At 37.4% G+C, this 17,649-nt stretch overlaps 3 protein-coding genes and 1 long non-coding RNA gene across 4 annotated transcripts; 2 read left to right on the top strand and 2 right to left on the bottom strand.

The window, feature by feature from the left end:
- Positions 1 to 707: 707 nt before the first annotated feature.
- LOC111214300 (LOB domain-containing protein 39-like) lies at positions 708 to 2,070 on the bottom strand. The gene is made up of 2 exons (XM_022716920.2): positions 1,583 to 2,070; positions 708 to 1,422 (listed from the first exon to the last, which is right to left on the bottom strand). The coding sequence occupies exons 1-2, from the start codon at positions 1,764 to 1,766 to the stop codon at positions 893 to 895; spliced, it is 714 nt and encodes a 237-aa protein (XP_022572641.1). The 5' UTR covers positions 1,767 to 2,070; the 3' UTR covers positions 708 to 892.
- Positions 2,071 to 6,971: 4,901 nt separating this feature from the next.
- Positions 6,972 to 14,385, top strand: LOC106389037 (formamidase). The gene is made up of 7 exons (XM_013829551.3): positions 6,972 to 7,543; positions 7,617 to 7,854; positions 7,930 to 8,120; positions 13,285 to 13,520; positions 13,603 to 13,846; positions 13,927 to 14,034; positions 14,115 to 14,385. The coding sequence occupies exons 1-7, from the start codon at positions 7,325 to 7,327 to the stop codon at positions 14,235 to 14,237; spliced, it is 1,359 nt and encodes a 452-aa protein (XP_013685005.2). The 5' UTR covers positions 6,972 to 7,324; the 3' UTR covers positions 14,238 to 14,385.
- LOC125608092 lies at positions 7,880 to 13,337 on the bottom strand. Its single transcript, XR_007339167.1, has 2 exons — positions 13,098 to 13,337; positions 7,880 to 8,239 (listed from the first exon to the last, which is right to left on the bottom strand). It is a non-coding gene; the product is annotated as an uncharacterized LOC125608092 (long non-coding RNA).
- Positions 14,386 to 14,560: 175 nt separating the features above from the next.
- Positions 14,561 to 17,099, top strand: LOC106389913 (formamidase). Its single transcript, XM_013830528.3, has 7 exons — positions 14,561 to 14,903; positions 14,980 to 15,217; positions 15,300 to 15,490; positions 15,648 to 15,883; positions 15,964 to 16,207; positions 16,285 to 16,392; positions 16,881 to 17,099. The coding sequence occupies exons 1-7, from the start codon at positions 14,685 to 14,687 to the stop codon at positions 17,007 to 17,009; spliced, it is 1,365 nt and encodes a 454-aa protein (XP_013685982.2). The 5' UTR covers positions 14,561 to 14,684; the 3' UTR covers positions 17,010 to 17,099.
- The last annotated feature ends 550 nt before the right edge of the window (positions 17,100 to 17,649 follow it).

Raw genomic sequence — 17,649 nt, 5'->3', positions numbered from 1 at the left:
AAAAAGCCCTAGTAAACTAAATTGATGAGAAGAAATGACTCTTTGCACATCCAAAAGCCGTCTGGCCCCAGAAGACCTAATTTCATCGTACCATTTAATTAAATTTAATTATCTATTATTGCGAACTATTGTACTAATCTCACCTGAAAATTTGGAATCCATGGGTACCGAATTTATCGTTTTGCTTCTTCAGCAAATCGATTGTCAATTCTATATAGGATTATTCGTATAGGATATTTATATTTCATATGAGCTGGCTCATATAGTGAAAATTTAATATAATTAAAAACAACCAAGTTGGAGTTAAGTAAAGAATGTTTAAGTAACTTTTCACAGTGTTCATTGGTCGATGGCAGATTGTAGTCAAGTTATAGTATGTCACATTTTTTTGTAGCCAATAAAGGATCAGAAAGTTAAAACAAATTTCTAAAGTTTAGTTACCCGTTATATAAAAGGATTAAACACAACATCCATATACAAGTTGGAGGTAATTTGCATGTATGTTCGAATGAAAACCGTTCTACATAATGATTTATTTTGGATTAATCATTATTGATAGTAGAGAAAATGCGTTATTAAAACGGGATTCCTAATGTTCTCTACGTAGTTTTTCTCTCTCTATGTAGTTATGTTGTGCTAATAATTTAAACAATATTCAAGGTTGGAAGTTGGAACCATTATATTGTACGTGTGGCTAAGTAGCAAACTTAAGCATTCTCAACAGATTATTTATAATACTCATCCGCAAAGCATTATATCACCAAAAATTATCATATTTCTCGATAGAGAAAATAATTATGTTAGCCAATAATTATGCGGCTTCACCACACAAAAAAAACCCTAAAAAGGACCGTCGAGAAAAACTGAGTGCGAAGAGTTTGCGTCGTCGGTTTTAAACAAAAAGGTTTAATAACTTTCTCTCTCTTTTGTTTCTGTATCCATCGCCGCTGATTCCATTTTCATAACACGACGTCGTTACAGACTCCTCCGATGGACTTCCCGGATGATCCCTATTAAGCGCCTTACTAAACTGCGGCGGTGGAAGAAAAGGAACCGGGACAACCGGACCGGTTAGAGCTAACCCATGGTTCAACTGTAGCTCCATATCCGGTTCAGACCACTCGGTTTTCGATCGTTTACGGTTGACCGGAGATTCTTCCACCCCCGTCGTAATGAGCTTGGATCTTGAGGTCGAGAAACCGTCGCGACGCTGCAACCGCCAGATCTCGGTAGACTCATCTGAGGAGTTCAACGAAGGAGATTCGAGTAGATCTGAGATAGGTCGTAGAGTTCCGCCGCGAAGAACAGTTTCAACAGCCGCTTGGCACACGTGCCAGTTCCCGGTCCATAACATACCAACCGCTCCGTTAACCGGATTCACCGTCCTCCCACACGCTTCAAACAACAAAGACTGAAACAAAGCTGAACAAACAAACAAACCGAACATATAAATCTCAAGTTATTACAAAAGGAATCGAATCTTGTAACATAATAGTCTTGTATTAATGATGTTTCATGTTATATTCTTTTTTCTTTTAATTTTTTTATGTTATATTCTGAAATATAGAAATACTGATCGTACCAGGGCGGTTTTGTTCGGGAACGGCGGAGATGAAAGACATTAGACCGGCACGGCCAAAGAATTTAGCAACGAAGACAGTGGCGTGTCCTTGTGACTCGGCGGATTCGATCCATTGAAGGCAAGGACGAAGGATGCATGTTTCGCTGCAACCTTTTCGAAGAACTCTACATCCATTGCAACTCATATTATATGCCAACAAAGAAAAAAAAAACAAGAGATCTCAAAAAACAGTTTCAAAACTTATGAGAATATATATCCAATGTTTTAGGAGCAAGAAACACAAGTTTTTGATCTGATTAGATAGAAGAGTAAGAAGAAACAAGTTATAAGAAGATGAGAGAGGCCTAGATGGGGATTTATAGAGGCAAGTGAATAATAAAAGAGAGTGTGTGTCAACTTGTTTTCTTTTTTATTCCTTTGTCCTTTCTTTTCCATTATTTTTATTTAAAACCTTTCTGTATATAATATGCATACATATATAAAAATATTTCAAATTTATGGGAAAGAGAAGAAACTCAAAAAAGTTTGGTCTTTAGCCGCTTATGGTATTCTTGATATAACTTTGAAACCTTCAAATATTTACGTGGATCAAGAATACGTGGTAAGATAGAAACAACAACTAGAAATTGTATAATATAGTAGGTAATTCACTCAAACTATTAAACAATTTATGTTGTACTTACAAGTAACTAAACAAAAAAAAATAAGTAGGACAACACTACAAGAAAGGAGAGCGTTTAGGAAGTGATTCCAAAGGTATTGGCATTGGGGGAAAAGAGAGCGTTTCCGTTTCTCCGCAAACACTTGTCGCTGACTCAGACTCGTGTTTTTAAATATTACTTTCTTGCGTTTTAAAAATATTCGTTAGGTTGTACTACTCTATTCTTTTCACTCAATAAGTACTATAAAGAAAAGGAACAAAGCTGAATTTGGGATTTGATAGAGATAAAAAAGGAATATACAAATCTCAAATCTTACGTCAGGAGACGATGGGGTGCACGTGGATTTGATGAAATTATTGGTACAATTTGTGGTCTGTATTCTCATGAGATGTTTTTAGTTTAGAAAAATGAAAAAAGTAGGAGTTATTTTGTGTTCATTGGTATTTATCGTGTGTTTCTTGATGATTCGATTGTGCTGGGTGGTGAATGAATCATATGCATTTTAGTGTTTAATCATTTGGAGGGCATTATTGATACAAAAAAAAGATTATGAAACTAATAAGCAAATCACAAGAGGACAAACGTGTAAAAAGAAAGAAAAAAGAAACAAGAGAAACGACAAAGTGTTGTGGTTATGTTGATAAATATTCTTATATAGTATTCTCCAGTAGCTAGACCTACAGTCCGATCACCCGGATAACCAATCAATACTACTAGTTTTTTTCAATAACAAAACTTGAATTAAATGGGGTTTGCATCCCAATCAATAATAGTTTCATGTCTTGGGTGTTTGATTACGTTCTGTACATCAGGATGTTAGATCATATATTTTCATTCTAGTGAAAGTGTTAAACTAGTATAAGTTTAATGCTTAGACCATCATTTCTTGATATGTGTCTAAAACCCTAAAATAATGTAGAAGTGTTGTAAATTAGTTGTTTGTATTTTTATTTAATCAAAAAAAATATATCAAGGGTTGAAAATATAGCGCTGTAAGAGTTTCATTAGAAGAATAGACAAAAATAATTTACGTACACACAACCGAAATCTTGTCCATAACAGTGTTAATCTTATAAATCCACCATATTGCTAACTCTTTAACTTGCATCAGTCTACTTTCATGTACTTCCGATCACTTTGGAGCTTTCAAAGAAAGATATTAATAACGAGATAGGAACGTGGTGACCATAAGTCATGACCGCGTCGTCTTCCACAAACTCATGTGTGTCCAGATTATATAAATCAGATATTTATAAGTACAAGTACTATAAAAGGCTGTTTAGTTTATTGTATGTTGACTGGTAATTACATTTGACTCTACGTACCTACGACAACTTAAAATTTTGCAATATCTTGGAACTACGAGTCTACAAAAGCCGTTATTGACCCTTCGCCATGTCCAAAGGCTATTATCTCTGCGTGTGTGAGTCTCTCTCGTATTTTCTTTTGTATTCTATTAAAAATCAAAATATTTTCCTTTATTAAAGAATATAAAAATTGGAAAAGTGCTTTGATTGAGCAAATTCATCAGTGGCGAATTACTAAAAAACAAAATCAGACCTAATTAGAGAAATTTTAGCTCACATCATATTCCACTCTTTGTCGGCATAAGTCTTAAACTACTACTTAAAGTATAATTAGGTTTATTCTTTTATAGATACGACATGTCTACCTGCAAAATTAATCATAGCTTATTGACACTAGTCCAAAGTATTTGGTTGATATTTTAGTTGTAATAAGCAACACAAATAGGGCTAATGTAAAACATACAATTAAATATAACAAGGGCATGAAAGCATTGAAGCACTGGACAGAGACATAGGCTTCGACTGGTGACATGTAGTATTAGAGTTGAGTTACAATAAAATGTATTATTTGATGTAGTTTGCAGTAAAAACTATGTGGTATAAACTGTAGATTTATGTAGTGAGTTCGCAGTAAAAATATGAGTTACTATTTTATCAATATTATTGATTGGTAACATTTTTGATGTATAAGTTGCAGTATATATTATTTTTTAAAATATAAATAATATTTTAATAATAATAGTGAAAAAATAAAATTCATAAATCAAAATTAACTAAGGATGTCAAAAATTTATGTACATAAATTTTTAATTACCAAACAATATTAAAAAAATAAAATTAATTGAACATTTTAATTGACTATTTAAGTGGAACTTATACAAATATTTTATTTACATAAATTTATAATCACCTGAAAATTAACAACTAAAATTATAGATTTTTTTAACTAATTAAAATGAAAATATGATTTTAGAAAAGCTTTTTTGTATAATTTAGAGAAAAACTTTGGCTAACAAGTATATAATCATATTAAAATTTTAAATATATTATATTAAATAATATAACTAAACGTAGGGCTAAGTGCTTATATGTATTGTAAATTGTTAATATTGTTAATATTCAAAAGGTAGTGGGTAGTTAATTGACAAACCCAAAATTTTCAATAACTCAAATCTTAATACATGAGATTTTGGTTGATGTAGATTTAAGATTTGAGTTATCATTTTTACAAAGGCTATAAGTCAAAATTGTAACTCAATAATAATCAATTATAACTCAAACACAACTTCAAAATCTTAAAACTAATTCATGATTGGTAACATTTTTGATTTATATGCTCAAATCAACTTAAATCAAGTGTACTACATGTTACCAATCAAAGCCATAATGAGAAAATTGTTCACCCAAAAACAAAACTTAACTTACATCATTTTCTAAATAGTAGACAAACTGAGATAATCGTGATGTCCTTTAATAGTAGTCATTGCAGCACTCCAGATTTTAGAGAAAAATATTTATCAGAACGATATGTATGATAAGAATCAACTACTACATGAATTTTAGTTTCTTTTTGTAATGGTCATGAAGAAAATCTTCCAGTGTATCTTTTTTTTTTTTCCGTCAAGATTTTTTATTAAGAAAACAAAGGACTAAACCCAGCAACTACACTGGCCAAAGCCCAAACGATAAAACACTTAAGGCCCAACAACACATGGCCAACTACTCACAACTACACGGGTCTACGCCCCAAACAACTAGAAAGAGGCCCGGACGACTTAAGCAGGCCCGCATCAAGGAGGCCCAACAAGTGATGAGAACTTCTTCCTCGGGAACGACACGCGTCCCATCCGCCTCGACCTGACCGCGTGCTCGCCTATGCGCCGCCGGCACCCTCCATCCAACCCTAGTTACGCCGGAGCTCGATTCACCAGCAAGCCTCCACCGAACCATCTCTTTTTAACCACGCTTTATCTTCACCATGGATAGCCTTCTCGATCTATTAAGAGCTCCTCCAAGAGATCAAAGCCACGAACCTCATAACCTAAGAACCAAACCCGACCCAAAATCGGGCCACAAACCGTAGTCTACGACGGACATAGAACACCGAGAGCCGACGACGCCGAGCTATAGAAGCCTTGGCGCCCCGGAAACAAAGCCGGAGAACGAGGATCTGAGGAAGCCTCCTCCTCCCGGAAGCAAGAGCCGGCGGCGACAGAGCTTATTGAGCCTCTGTCTCCCGGAAACGAAACTGAAACTACCGGACGACATCACCACACCATCCTCTCCACACGACCGCGCCTTAACACCAGTAACAGAGCCACCGTTGAGATCGTAATCTCCCGGAGATGAACGATGATAGATGACCTGGACCAGGGCTCAGACAAGACGATCTGAGAGAGGAGACGACAGAGGAGCAGAAAGAACAAACTTAAACGGAAGGACGAGGTCTCCGGCGACGGCACGCGCGCTCACGCGCCGACCGTCCGCCGGAGCCAAAAGCGGATCTACTCTCTCTCTCTCTACTCTCTCTCACACCAGTGCTTTTTTTTCCAATCTTCCAGTGTATCTTAACTTTCTGCTTTACATTGTGAATTAGATATGAAATTTAAACATTTTCTATAACTGTTCCTGTCACTTCTGATGTGGCATACTTATCCAAAATAGCTTTTAGCTCTGTCTTCCGTACAGTTGAACTGGCTGGAATGTAACATGCAAGTAGCAATCACACTATTATACTACTATTTTATTAGCCATGCGAATGATCCGATCATATCTGATCTTCGTTTTCATGTTGAAAAAAAATTGTAAACATGAGTTTTTTATATGTAAAAAAAAAAGTAAACCGAACAATAGTTGATTTGGCAAAATGATATTTTATTTTTTAAGATTTGATGTAATTAATATACTGGAACATATGCACACATATATATATATATATATATATATATTTGCTTATGGTATTTTAGTTTCTAATAGGACTAACCAAAAGAAAAATATAGTGAAGAAAAGTCGGACTTAAGATTGATATTTGAGATACTATCCACTTGGATAACCACATAAAACGCAGAACAACAAAAACCAGAACAAAGATTCGTTAGATTCTTTTATATTTTGGACAAAATCTGTCGAATGAGATTGGTAGCATATCCTCTGCTCCGCAAAAATATGTAGCCATGATATTCTAGCTATGAGATTGGTTGTATCATATGATTAAACAAATAAAAAATAATGAAAACTAGCAGATGAGATGAATTTTCATTTGAAGATTTTCAAATTCTATATGGATTATTATTTTAATGACATATTCTACATTATTATTTTAAAATTACAACAAAATAAATTAAAATAAAATATTTATATTAATATGGATAAAATACTTAAAAGTATAAAGATGCTCTTGGAATAAGAGAAGAATCTTCTGTAACCAAAATAAACATAAGTGATCAGAATGTCAATTGCAACTTTCTCTCCTCCACAGAGATATCAACACGTCACACACGTGTATCTTACGATACTATCCACTTGGTTCAGAGAAAAACAAAGGTGTCACCTCTTTAGATTCAAAGTAAAGTCTTCACGAGATGGTGAAACATGCAATATTACTGGCGTTTTAGTTGTGGTAAGATAAGATAACGTATCCCCTACAACCACTGGTTCCATATTTTCACTGTAACAAAGGAAAAAAAAAAGATATAGATTATTGAAGTTGAGATATAGAGAGGAAGTGTGAACAAACAGAGAAGAAAGAAGATCACATAACTTACTAGACTTTGATGGCTCCGTCGACTCCAAGAGTGGTGGTGAAGGTTGATCTGAAGAAGAAGCCATGGGAGCAAGAACAGCCACTGCATAACAGATGGCATCCTGAGATACCATCAGTAGCACAAGTTAAAGCTGGTGAGTTTTTCAGGGTGGAGATGATCGATTGCATGGCAGGTACTGTTAAGGACAATAGCTCTTCAGCCGATATCAAGCACGCAGACCTTTCTATGGTAAGATGGTTCAGTTAGAATCATGTGTGTCAATAGATAAGTCATGTTTTCTTTTGGTGCTTTGTGTCTGCAGTCTCATTGCCTAAGTGGGCCTATTAGGGTTGTGGATGAGGAAGGTGTTGCAGCAAAGCCAGGTGATCTTCTTGCTGTTGAGATATGCAACTTAGGTCCTTTACCAGGACATGAGTGGGGCTTCACAGCTTCGTTTGATAGAGAGAACGGCGGCGGTTTCTTGACTGATCATTTCCCTTGTGCCACCAAAGCTATTTGGTACTTTGAAGGGATCTACGCCTACTCTCCTCAAATTCCTGGTGAGATCACATCAGATTCCATCTCTTTTGATTGGATCTTTTGTTGTTGATGTAGCTCACCATCATCATGTGTAGGAGTACGGTTTCCGGGTTTGACGCACCCTGGAATCATTGGCACCGCGCCGTCCATGGAACTACTGAGAATATGGAATGAAAGGGAGAGACAGATAGAAGAAAATGGTGTCAAGCCGTTTTCACTATGTGAGGTTGTTCATCAGAGGCCACTAGCAAACCTACCAAAGGCTAAAGGATGCCTCCTAGGGCACGTAAGTGGTCGTTAGCCTTGTATTTGCAATGACAAAGGCCATGTTCATTTACAAGTCGCAAGACGCGACTTAGGACATGCGTTGTCGCAGAACCTGCGACCAAAATGTTGTTGCATGTTCTTGTTGAATAATGCCTATTTGTTCTCAAACCACACAAATAAAACGTGGGAAAAGAGAGTAATAAGTTAATAATAAGATAAATGGAGAAAGATCTAGAGAATTCTTGTTCTCTGTATAAATATGTAATGGTCCTCTTGTGTAATTTAAGCAACTAAGAAATCAGTTCTCTACTTCATCTTTCTCTATCTACCTTTCACTCATACGTTCTACACACAAACATTCCTCTGTTTTCTTTTCTTTGAACAAGATCAAAAACAGAACAAGATCAAAAACAGAACAAGAGAAACATGAAGAAAACCTGCAATTTTCTGAAGTTTGCAACATGGTATCAGAGCTACTGCTGATCTCTGGAGCCTTGTTGAATAAGACTGAAGAAGCTTGAACAAGTCTGAACAAGAAAAGAACAAGACAGAACCAGAAAATTAAAAGAACAAGAAGGAAAGAAAAAGAACAAGGAGAAACACACATGGCGTCAAACCTTCAATCTTCACAACTTGTGGCTGTCTTTGAAGGAAATAACTATGAATTCTGGGCAGCTAGGATGAAGACAACTCTGATGAACAGAGAGCTTTGGGAAATAGTTGAAGAAGGACTCCCTGAACCACCATCTAGATCACCGGAGATGTCTGGAGCTGACTATGCAAAAGAGCTTGGAGACTGGCGATCCCGTAAGACGAAAGACACAGCAGCTCTACAACTCATTCAACTTGCTGTAGCTGATGTTGTCTTTGACAAAATTCTTTCTGCAACCTCAGCCAAGCAAGCATGGGAGCTACTTGAACATTCCTATCAAGGTAATGAAAAAGTAAAGATGGTTAGACTACAAGCCTTGAGAAGAGATTTTGAGAATCTGAAAATGAAGGAAGGAGAAAAGGTCAAGCCTTACTCTGAAAGAATCCAGGCTGTAGCTAATCAAATGAGAGCTCTAGGTGAAGGAAGATCAAACTTTGATTTGGTGGTTAAAATTCTAGCTTCTATGCCCAAGAGCTATGCTCCATTGTCATCACTGATGGAAGAAACTAAGGATCTCAAGACAGTAACCTTTGCTGAGTTGGTGGGATCTTTGGAAGCTCATGAAAAGAAGTTCTTCCCTGAAGATGAAGAAAATGGTGAAGGTGCATTTCATGCACGTTTTAGAAGCTTGAAAGTCAGAGACCATGGCAAGACAAGCTCATGGAAGACAAGCTATAAAGGAAAAGGGAAGAAGTGGTGTAGCTTCTGCAAGAAAGACAATCACAATGAAGATGTCTGCTATCTAAAGAATGGAAGAAATAAGCAAGACTTCAACAAAAACAAAGGTAGAAGTGAATGCTACAACTGTGGAAAGCCTGGTCACTTTTCAAGAGAATGCAGAAGCAAGAAACCAGAACAAGCACAAGTGTCTCATCAACAAGAAGAAGCAGAAGATAATCACTTGTTCACCGCAAGACAGGATGATCAAGAGTCATTTGAAGAGAACTTATGGCTCATTGATAGTGGGTGCACTAATCACATGACTCCAAACGAAAAGGTGTTTTCCAGAATCAACACAAACATCAAAGTTCCAATAAGAGTTGGTAATGGAGCTGTGTTGATGACCAAAGGAAAAGGAGACGTTGAAGTCATGACAAAGAAAGGCAAGAGAATCATTCGAGATGTTTTTCTTGTGCCAACACTTGCAAAGAATCTGTTAAGTGTCCCTCAGATGATTGAAAATGGATATCAAGTCACCTTTAAGAAAAGATGTTGCATCATACATGATGGTGCTGGAAGAAAGATAGCTGAAGTGGAGATGGTGAACAAGAGCTTTCCCATCAAGTGGTCCTCAAGCCCTGAAACAGCAATGGTGGCAAAAAATGAAGCTGCAGAATTATGGCATCAAAGGCTTGGGCACACTGGTTACTCAAATCTGAAGATCTTGCAGTCAATGGATATGGTTCTGAATCTTCCCAAGTTCGTGGTGGAGAAGGAAGGTTGCGAGAGCTGTATTCTAAGCAAACATAGTCGTGATTCATTTCCAAAAGAATCAGAGACAAGAGCAACAAAGAAACTGGAGTTGATTCACAGTGATGTGTGTGGACCAATGCAGAGTTTATCAATCATAGGGAGCCGATATTTCCTCACATTCATTGATGATGCAACAAGGATGGTCTGGGTTTATTTCTTGAAGTCAAAATCAGAAGTCTTTCAAACCTTCAAGAAGTTCAAAAACCTTGTCGAAAATCAAGCTAGCTGCAAGATAAAGAAGATTAGATCAGATAGAGGATCTGAATATCTCTCTGGAGAATTTACAAAGTTTTTGGAAGATCATGGCATTGAAAGGCAGTTAACAGCAGCATATTCTCCACAACAAAATGGTGTCTCAGAAAGAAGAAACAGAAGCCTAGTGGAGATGGCAAGGGCCATGATCAAAGCTAAAGACTTACCAATGAAGTTCTGGGCAGAAGCTGTCCATACAGCAGCTTACATTCAGAACAGAATTCCAACCAAAGCACTTGAGAACAAGACGCCGCTTGAAGCTTGGAATGGAACAAAACCATCAATGAATCATTTAAAGGTGTTTGGGTGTGTATGTTATGTACACATACCAGATGAAAAGAGAAAGAAGTGGGATGACAAGTCTAAGAAAGCAATCTTTGTTGGCTACAGCTCTCAAACTAAAGGCTACCGAGTCTATTTGCTGGAGCAAGACAAGATAGACGTTTCAAGAGATGTGATATTTGATGAAGGAAGCAAATGGGACTGGAAGCAAAAAGAAGTGAACAAACAATCTGTTGTATCTCTAGAACCAGATTGTAGACAAGAAGATCTAAGGGTTGGTGATTCAAGTTCTAGCGATGGTGAATCCAGAGGAAGAAGAATCATTCAGCCGGTGCCCTTTAATCTGGATCCTGACAGTCCAGAAAGCAGTTCAAGCCAGCCAAATAGAAGAACCAGATCAATGAATGATATCTTACGTACTGCTCCACACGTTGATGTTGAATCTGCTGAAGTATGTGAAGGATGTTACTTGAGTTTTGAAGAACCAGCAACATTCGAAGAAGCTGTAAAGCATACTGAGTGGAGACATGCAATGGAAGAAGAAATACACATGATCGAGAAGAACCAGACATGGCAATTGGTTAAAAGACCTGCAGACAAAAATGTGGTGGAAGTCAAGTGGATATTCAGGCTCAAAACAAATGCAAAAGGAGATGTTGTGAAGCACAAAGCAAGGTTAGTGGCTAAGGGGTTTACTCAGCAGTATGGAGTTGATTATTTAGAGACTTTTGCCCCAGTTTCAAGACATGAAACTATCAGATTACTTCTTGCTGTTGCTGCTCAAAGAAAATGGGAATTATTTCAACTTGATGTCAAGTCTGCTTTTCTAAATGGAAAGCTAGAAGAAGAGATATATGCTGAGCAACCACCTGGGTTTGAAGAAGAAGGAAAGGGCGACTATGTTCTTCGTCTACACAAAGCTCTTTATGGTTTAAAGCAGGCACCTAGAACATGGTACAGCAGAATTGATGAGTTTTTCTTGCGAGAAAACTTTAAGAGAAGCGACAATGATCATGCCTTATACACAAAAGAAGCTCATGGAAAGATTTTGGTGGTGTGCATCTATGTGGACGATCTTATTGTCACTGGAGACGATAAGAAAATGGTGGATGATTTCAAGATGGCAATGAAGAATGAATTTGAGATGTCTGATCTAGGACTGTTGAACTATTTCTTGGGAATGGAGATTGTGCAGAGTGAAGAAGGAATTTTTCTATCCCAAGAATGCTATGCAAAGAAGCTGCTGGAGAAGTTCAACATGAAAGAATGCAAGATCATGAGAACACCATTGGCACCTCAAGGCAAGATTCAAGATGAAGAAGAAGAACTTGCTGATTCTAAAACTTATAGGAGCCTTGTGGGAGGTCTGCTGTATCTAACAGCTACTCGACCTGATCTGATGTTCTCTGCATCTTATTTGTCTAGGTATCTGAAGGAACCTAAAGCCAAGCATTTCAAGGAGGCAAAGAGAGTTCTCAGATACATCAAAGGGACAGCTGATATAGGATTGATGTTTTCTGCAGTCAAGGAGCCAAAGCTTGTTGGATATTCAGATAGTGATTGGGGAGGATGCAAAGAAGATCTAAAGTCAACAACTGGATATTGCTTTAGTATTGGGTCTGCAATATTCTCATGGAAAACCAGCAAGCAAGACACTATCGCTCAATCCACCGCTGAGGCAGAATACATGGCTTTGTGTGCAGCAACAAATCAAGCAATATGGCTAAGGCGTTTGCTTGAAGATTTGAAGTTCAACACTCAAGAGGGAGTTCCTATCTACTGTGACAGTCAATCAGCCATTGCAATTGGGAAAAATCCAGTCCAGCATAGAAGAACCAAGCACATTCAAATCAAGTATCACTTTGTTAGAGAATCTGTGAAAAATGGAGACATCAAGCTGGAATATTGCAAGAGTGAAGAGCAGCTGGCTGATACACTCACTAAGGCATTGGGAGGACAGCCTTTTGAAAGGTTTCGTGTTCAACTTGGTTTGAGGAACAAAAAGGCAAGAGGGAGTGTTGAATAATGCCTATTTGTTCTCAAACCACACAAATAAAACGTGGGAAAAGAGAGTAATAAGTTAATAATAAGATAAATGGAGAAAGATCTAGAGAATTCTTGTTCTCTGTATAAATATGTAATGGTCCTCTTGTGTAATTTAAGCAACTAAGAAATCAGTTCTCTACTTCATCTTTCTCTATCTACCTTTCACTCATACGTTCTACACACAAACATTCCTCTGTTTTCTTTTCTTTGAACAAGATCAAAAACAGAACAAGATCAAAAACAGAACAAGAGAAACATGAAGAAAACCTGCAATTTTCTGAAGTTTGCAACAGTTCTGCGACTACAACATGCGACCAAAATGTTGTTAGTTTTATTGTCGCAGAACATGCTACCAATGTTGTTTGTTTCGTTGTTGCAAGTTTATGCGACAATAACAAAACGAACAACCAACGAACATGGCCAAAGTAGTTAACTCAGACCTCTAAGGAACTCTTATTACAGCAACCCTCTTGTGTAGATTGACAAGGAAGCACCTGAATGGGAAAGGATTGCAAATGAAGCTGCAAGGACATTACCTGGAAGAGAAAACGGAGGAAACTGTGATATTAAAAACCTAAGCACAGGCTCTAAGATATATCTACCTGTGTTTGTGGAAGGTGCTAATCTAAGCACTGGCGATATGCATTTCTCTCAAGGTGATGGTGAGATCTCCTTCTGTGGAGCCATTGAGATGAATGGATTCCTAGAACTCAAGTATGTACTTAAGTCTCTACTTGACAGTTCTTTGATGCTATTGTTTTTGTTTAACGTTTTTTTTTTCAAACTCATGAAATAGGTGTGAAATCATAAGGAATGGGATGAAAGAGTACCTTACGCCAATGGGACCTACTCCTCTCCATGTCAACCCAATCTTTGAGATAGGACCAGTGGAACCGAGATTCTCGGAGTGGCTTGTCTTTGAGGGTATCAGTGTCGATGAGAGCGGGAGACAACACTATCTTGATGCAACAGTGGCTTACAAACGGGCGGTTCTTAACGCAATAGATTATCTCAACAAATTTGGTTACTCAAAAGAACAGGTAATGGTTAATCATAATTAAATAATACATTAATGAAGTAAAAGCTAGAAACTGATCAAAAGAGAATATGGTGTGAACAGGCGTACCTGTTGCTCTCATGTTGTCCATGTGAAGGAAGAATCTCTGGGATTGTTGATTCTCCCAATGCTGTTGCTACACTAGCAATACCTATTGCCATCTTTGATCAGGTTTGAAACTGTGCGTCCCTCAGTTAATTAACAAGAGAAAGATAGAAAAATATTTTAAATGCTTTGGTATGTTCACGCAGGACATTAGGCCAAAGACTCGGAAGGTTCCATCAGGACCGCGGATAGTGAGGAAACCGGACGTACTGAAGAGCACATATGATGGAAAGCTTCCGATTACAAAGAATCCAAGCTGTTCAACATAGCTAATGAAATGTGTCTGTCATGTTTAATTAACCGTATGTTTTGAAATAAAGAGACCAAATGTGGTTTTCCTTAGTTGGAAGTTGGAAACTAAACTCAAGTAATAAAATGTATATGTAATCTTTATATATGCACTATTTTCAGAGTGAATGCATCAGATTCTGAAACAAAATAGACTAATAGATTCCTCAGTCACGATGGATATGATCATATAACATAAGACCCTCTTTATTACATAAGTCAACAAAATGTCATTTTCAACTTATTGTGATCGATGCATTGCCACACATACACAAAGATGAAAGAAAGTTAAAGGCCATAAAGAAAAGTCTATTGTCCTTTAGTTTGTGGATAAGGAATCTGCCAAACCAATGATTCCTCTCTTCCCATTACAAGAGAAAAAAGAAAAGAGAGAATAGAAGTTGCTGTACTTACTGTAATCGGTTTTAATGGCTCCTGCAACTCCGAGAGTGGTGGTGAAAGTGGATTTGAAGAAGAGGCCATGGGAGCAGGAACAGCCTCTGCATAACAGATGGCATCCTGAGATACAACCAGTTGGTGAGGTCAAGGCTGGTGAGTTCTTTAGAGTGGAAATGGTTGACTGGACTGGAGGTGCAGTCAAAGATGATGACTCTGCTGAGGATATTAAGAGCTTAGACCTCTCCACTGTAAGGAAGTTTTAAGGGAGAAACATAAGTAGACCTTGCATATAGATAAAAAGTTTATTGGTGATTGTGTGTGCAGGTTCATTACCTAAGTGGACCGATCAAAGTTGTGGATGAGGAAGGTGTTGCAGCAAAGCCAGGTGATCTTCTTGCTGTTGAGATATGCAACTTAGGTCCATTACCAGGAGATGAGTGGGGCTTCACAGCTTCGTTTGATAGAGAGAACGGTGGCGGTTTCTTGACTGATCATTTCCCTTGTGCCACCAAAGCTATTTGGTACTTTGAAGGGATCTATGCCTACTCTCCTCAGATTCCTGGTAAAGACACAATTGCATCCATGTACATTACTAGCTGTTCCTTGTTATGAGTCCAATGATTATACACATAACGTTTTGGCAGGAGTAAGGTTTCCAGGTTTGACACACCCAGGCATCATTGGCACTGCACCATCAAAAGAACTTTTGAGAATATGGAATGAAAGGGAGAGACAATTAGAAGAAAGTGGTCTCAGTTCCCTAACACTATGTGAGGTTGTGCATCAACGCCCACTTGCAAACCTACCAATAGCTAAAGGATGTCTCCTAGGGAACGTAAGTTTTTTTTTTTTTTTTGGAATATTAGGAGGTTCGGGCTGAAACCATAGCATAGCATGTAATATTAGTTTCGTCCAAGCCGTAAGTAAGTTATATTGGTGATGCCATGAGAAATTTTTTTCCAAGTGTGTACTTACCTTTGAACTCAATGTAGATGGAAGAGGGGACACCGGAATGGGAAAGGATTGCAAAGGAGGCTGCGAGAACAATCCCAGGAAGAGAAAACGGAGGAAACTGTGACATAAAGAACCTAAGCAGAGGCTCTAAAATATATCTTCCAGTGTTTGTGGAAGGAGCTAACTTAAGCACTGGTGACATGCATTTCTCTCAAGGTGATGGTGAGATCTCTTTCTGCGGAGCCATTGAGATGAGTGGATTCCTAGAACTCAAGTATGTAAACATAAAGACTTTCTTATATGTTCTTGTTGTTTTTTCTTGTGCTATGTTACTGAGAAACTCTGAACCAATAGGTGTGAAATCATAAGAAACGGGATGAAGGAGTACCTTACACCAATGGGACCTACGCCTCTCCACGTGAACCCGATATTCGAGATAGGTCCAGTGGAACCAAGATTCTCAGAGTGGCTGGTCTTTGAGGGTATCAGTGTAGATGAGACAGGGAGACAGCATTACCTTGACGCAACAGTTGCTTACAAAAGAGCGGTTCTCAATGCTATAGACTATCTATTCAAGTTTGGTTACTCAAAAGAACAGGTACTAATCTTTCTATCACACTGCATTAAAACTCTCTTGAGAGAGAAAAACTAATAAAGAAACAATGGTGTGTACAGGTATACCTGTTACTCTCATGTTGCCCATGTGAAGGGAGAATATCTGGGATAGTCGATTCTCCAAACGCACTTGCTACACTTGCAATACCCACATCCATCTTTGATCAGGTTTGAAACCACAACCCTCTCTTTATTACTTAACTTATAAACCATTTAGATAGGCTTGAGGGTTTGGTTAGTTTGGTTCAACATTAATCTTACCGAATTAATCTGAAATAAAGTTTGATTCAATATTCGGTTAGTTCGGTTTTTGTAAACCCTACCGAATTTAGATTAGATTTTTGAATTAATTTTGTTAAAATTTTGATTAATTACGGTTATTTCGGTTAATTTGGTTCGAAGTTTGGTTAGTTCATTCAAGTTTTTGGTATGGTTTGGATAGAAATTTTTGTTCTTAAAGACGAAAACCGAAGTAACTGATTGCCGAACCAATCAGAAAACCTTCCGAAACTTTGGTAGTTCGGTTGTGGATTATGTTTGGTTCAAAATCCCAGGCCTAGTTTTAGAGGAACCAGCGTTTGTTCTGTTCTTGACAGTTAGTTAGCAAAGAAAGAAACATATGCCAAAACATTAAACAGTTTTTTGTGTCCACGCAGGATATACGGCCAAAGACTCAAAAGGTTCCAGCAGGACCTCGGATAGTGAGAAAGCCAGACGTTATGAAGAGTACATATGATGGCAAACTTGAAACTACAAGGAATCCAAGTTCTTCGTCTTATAGCTAACACGTAGACCGTATAAGGCTATAAGCAATCATATGTTTGGATAACATAATAAAGGCAAAACAAATAAAACTATACATTCCTTCTTCTACATATAGACATCTACATAATCTATCGTTAAACAGATGATAGCTCGCTCTGTTTCAAAACACGGAGCTGCTGAAACATGGTGATCCAAGACGAGACTTTTAGCTACTGCCCAGAAACGCTAGGAATGGAAGATGAAGAACAAAGCTCCATTGCTTCATCAAATTCGAACTATTCGATTGATAAACGTCTCTGCTTTGATGTTTTGGCAACGAAGAAGATGGCATTGTTCAATTGATAAATGTCTCTCTAGCAAAGCCCGTAAACGCCCATTGGGGATCCTCAAATCTATTACGCATAATTCATAAATAAATAAATAAATAAAAAAAGTTAAGTAATTTAAAAATAATGAAAATAAGAATTTTGACTAATCCAGTATGCTTTTATTTATAATGGATAGTTTTGATAATTATAATGATTTATTGATGATTGCGCTTACAAAAATAATTAGTTTCTTACGTACTGGGTGGTTCATTAGGTTAATGTGGTAAATGTTTTTGTTAAAATATAAATATAGTTATTGAACTTCTCGAGAACTTTGTTTTTTCTGAAAAAG

The sequence above is a fragment of the Brassica napus genome, chromosome A1, assembly GCF_020379485.1.
Source record: "Brassica napus cultivar Da-Ae chromosome A1, Da-Ae, whole genome shotgun sequence".
NCBI classification, from domain to species: Eukaryota; Viridiplantae; Streptophyta; class Magnoliopsida; order Brassicales; family Brassicaceae; genus Brassica; species Brassica napus.
The sequence above is the reverse complement of the archived record's forward strand: the minus strand, read 5'-3'. Positions and strand labels throughout refer to the sequence as shown.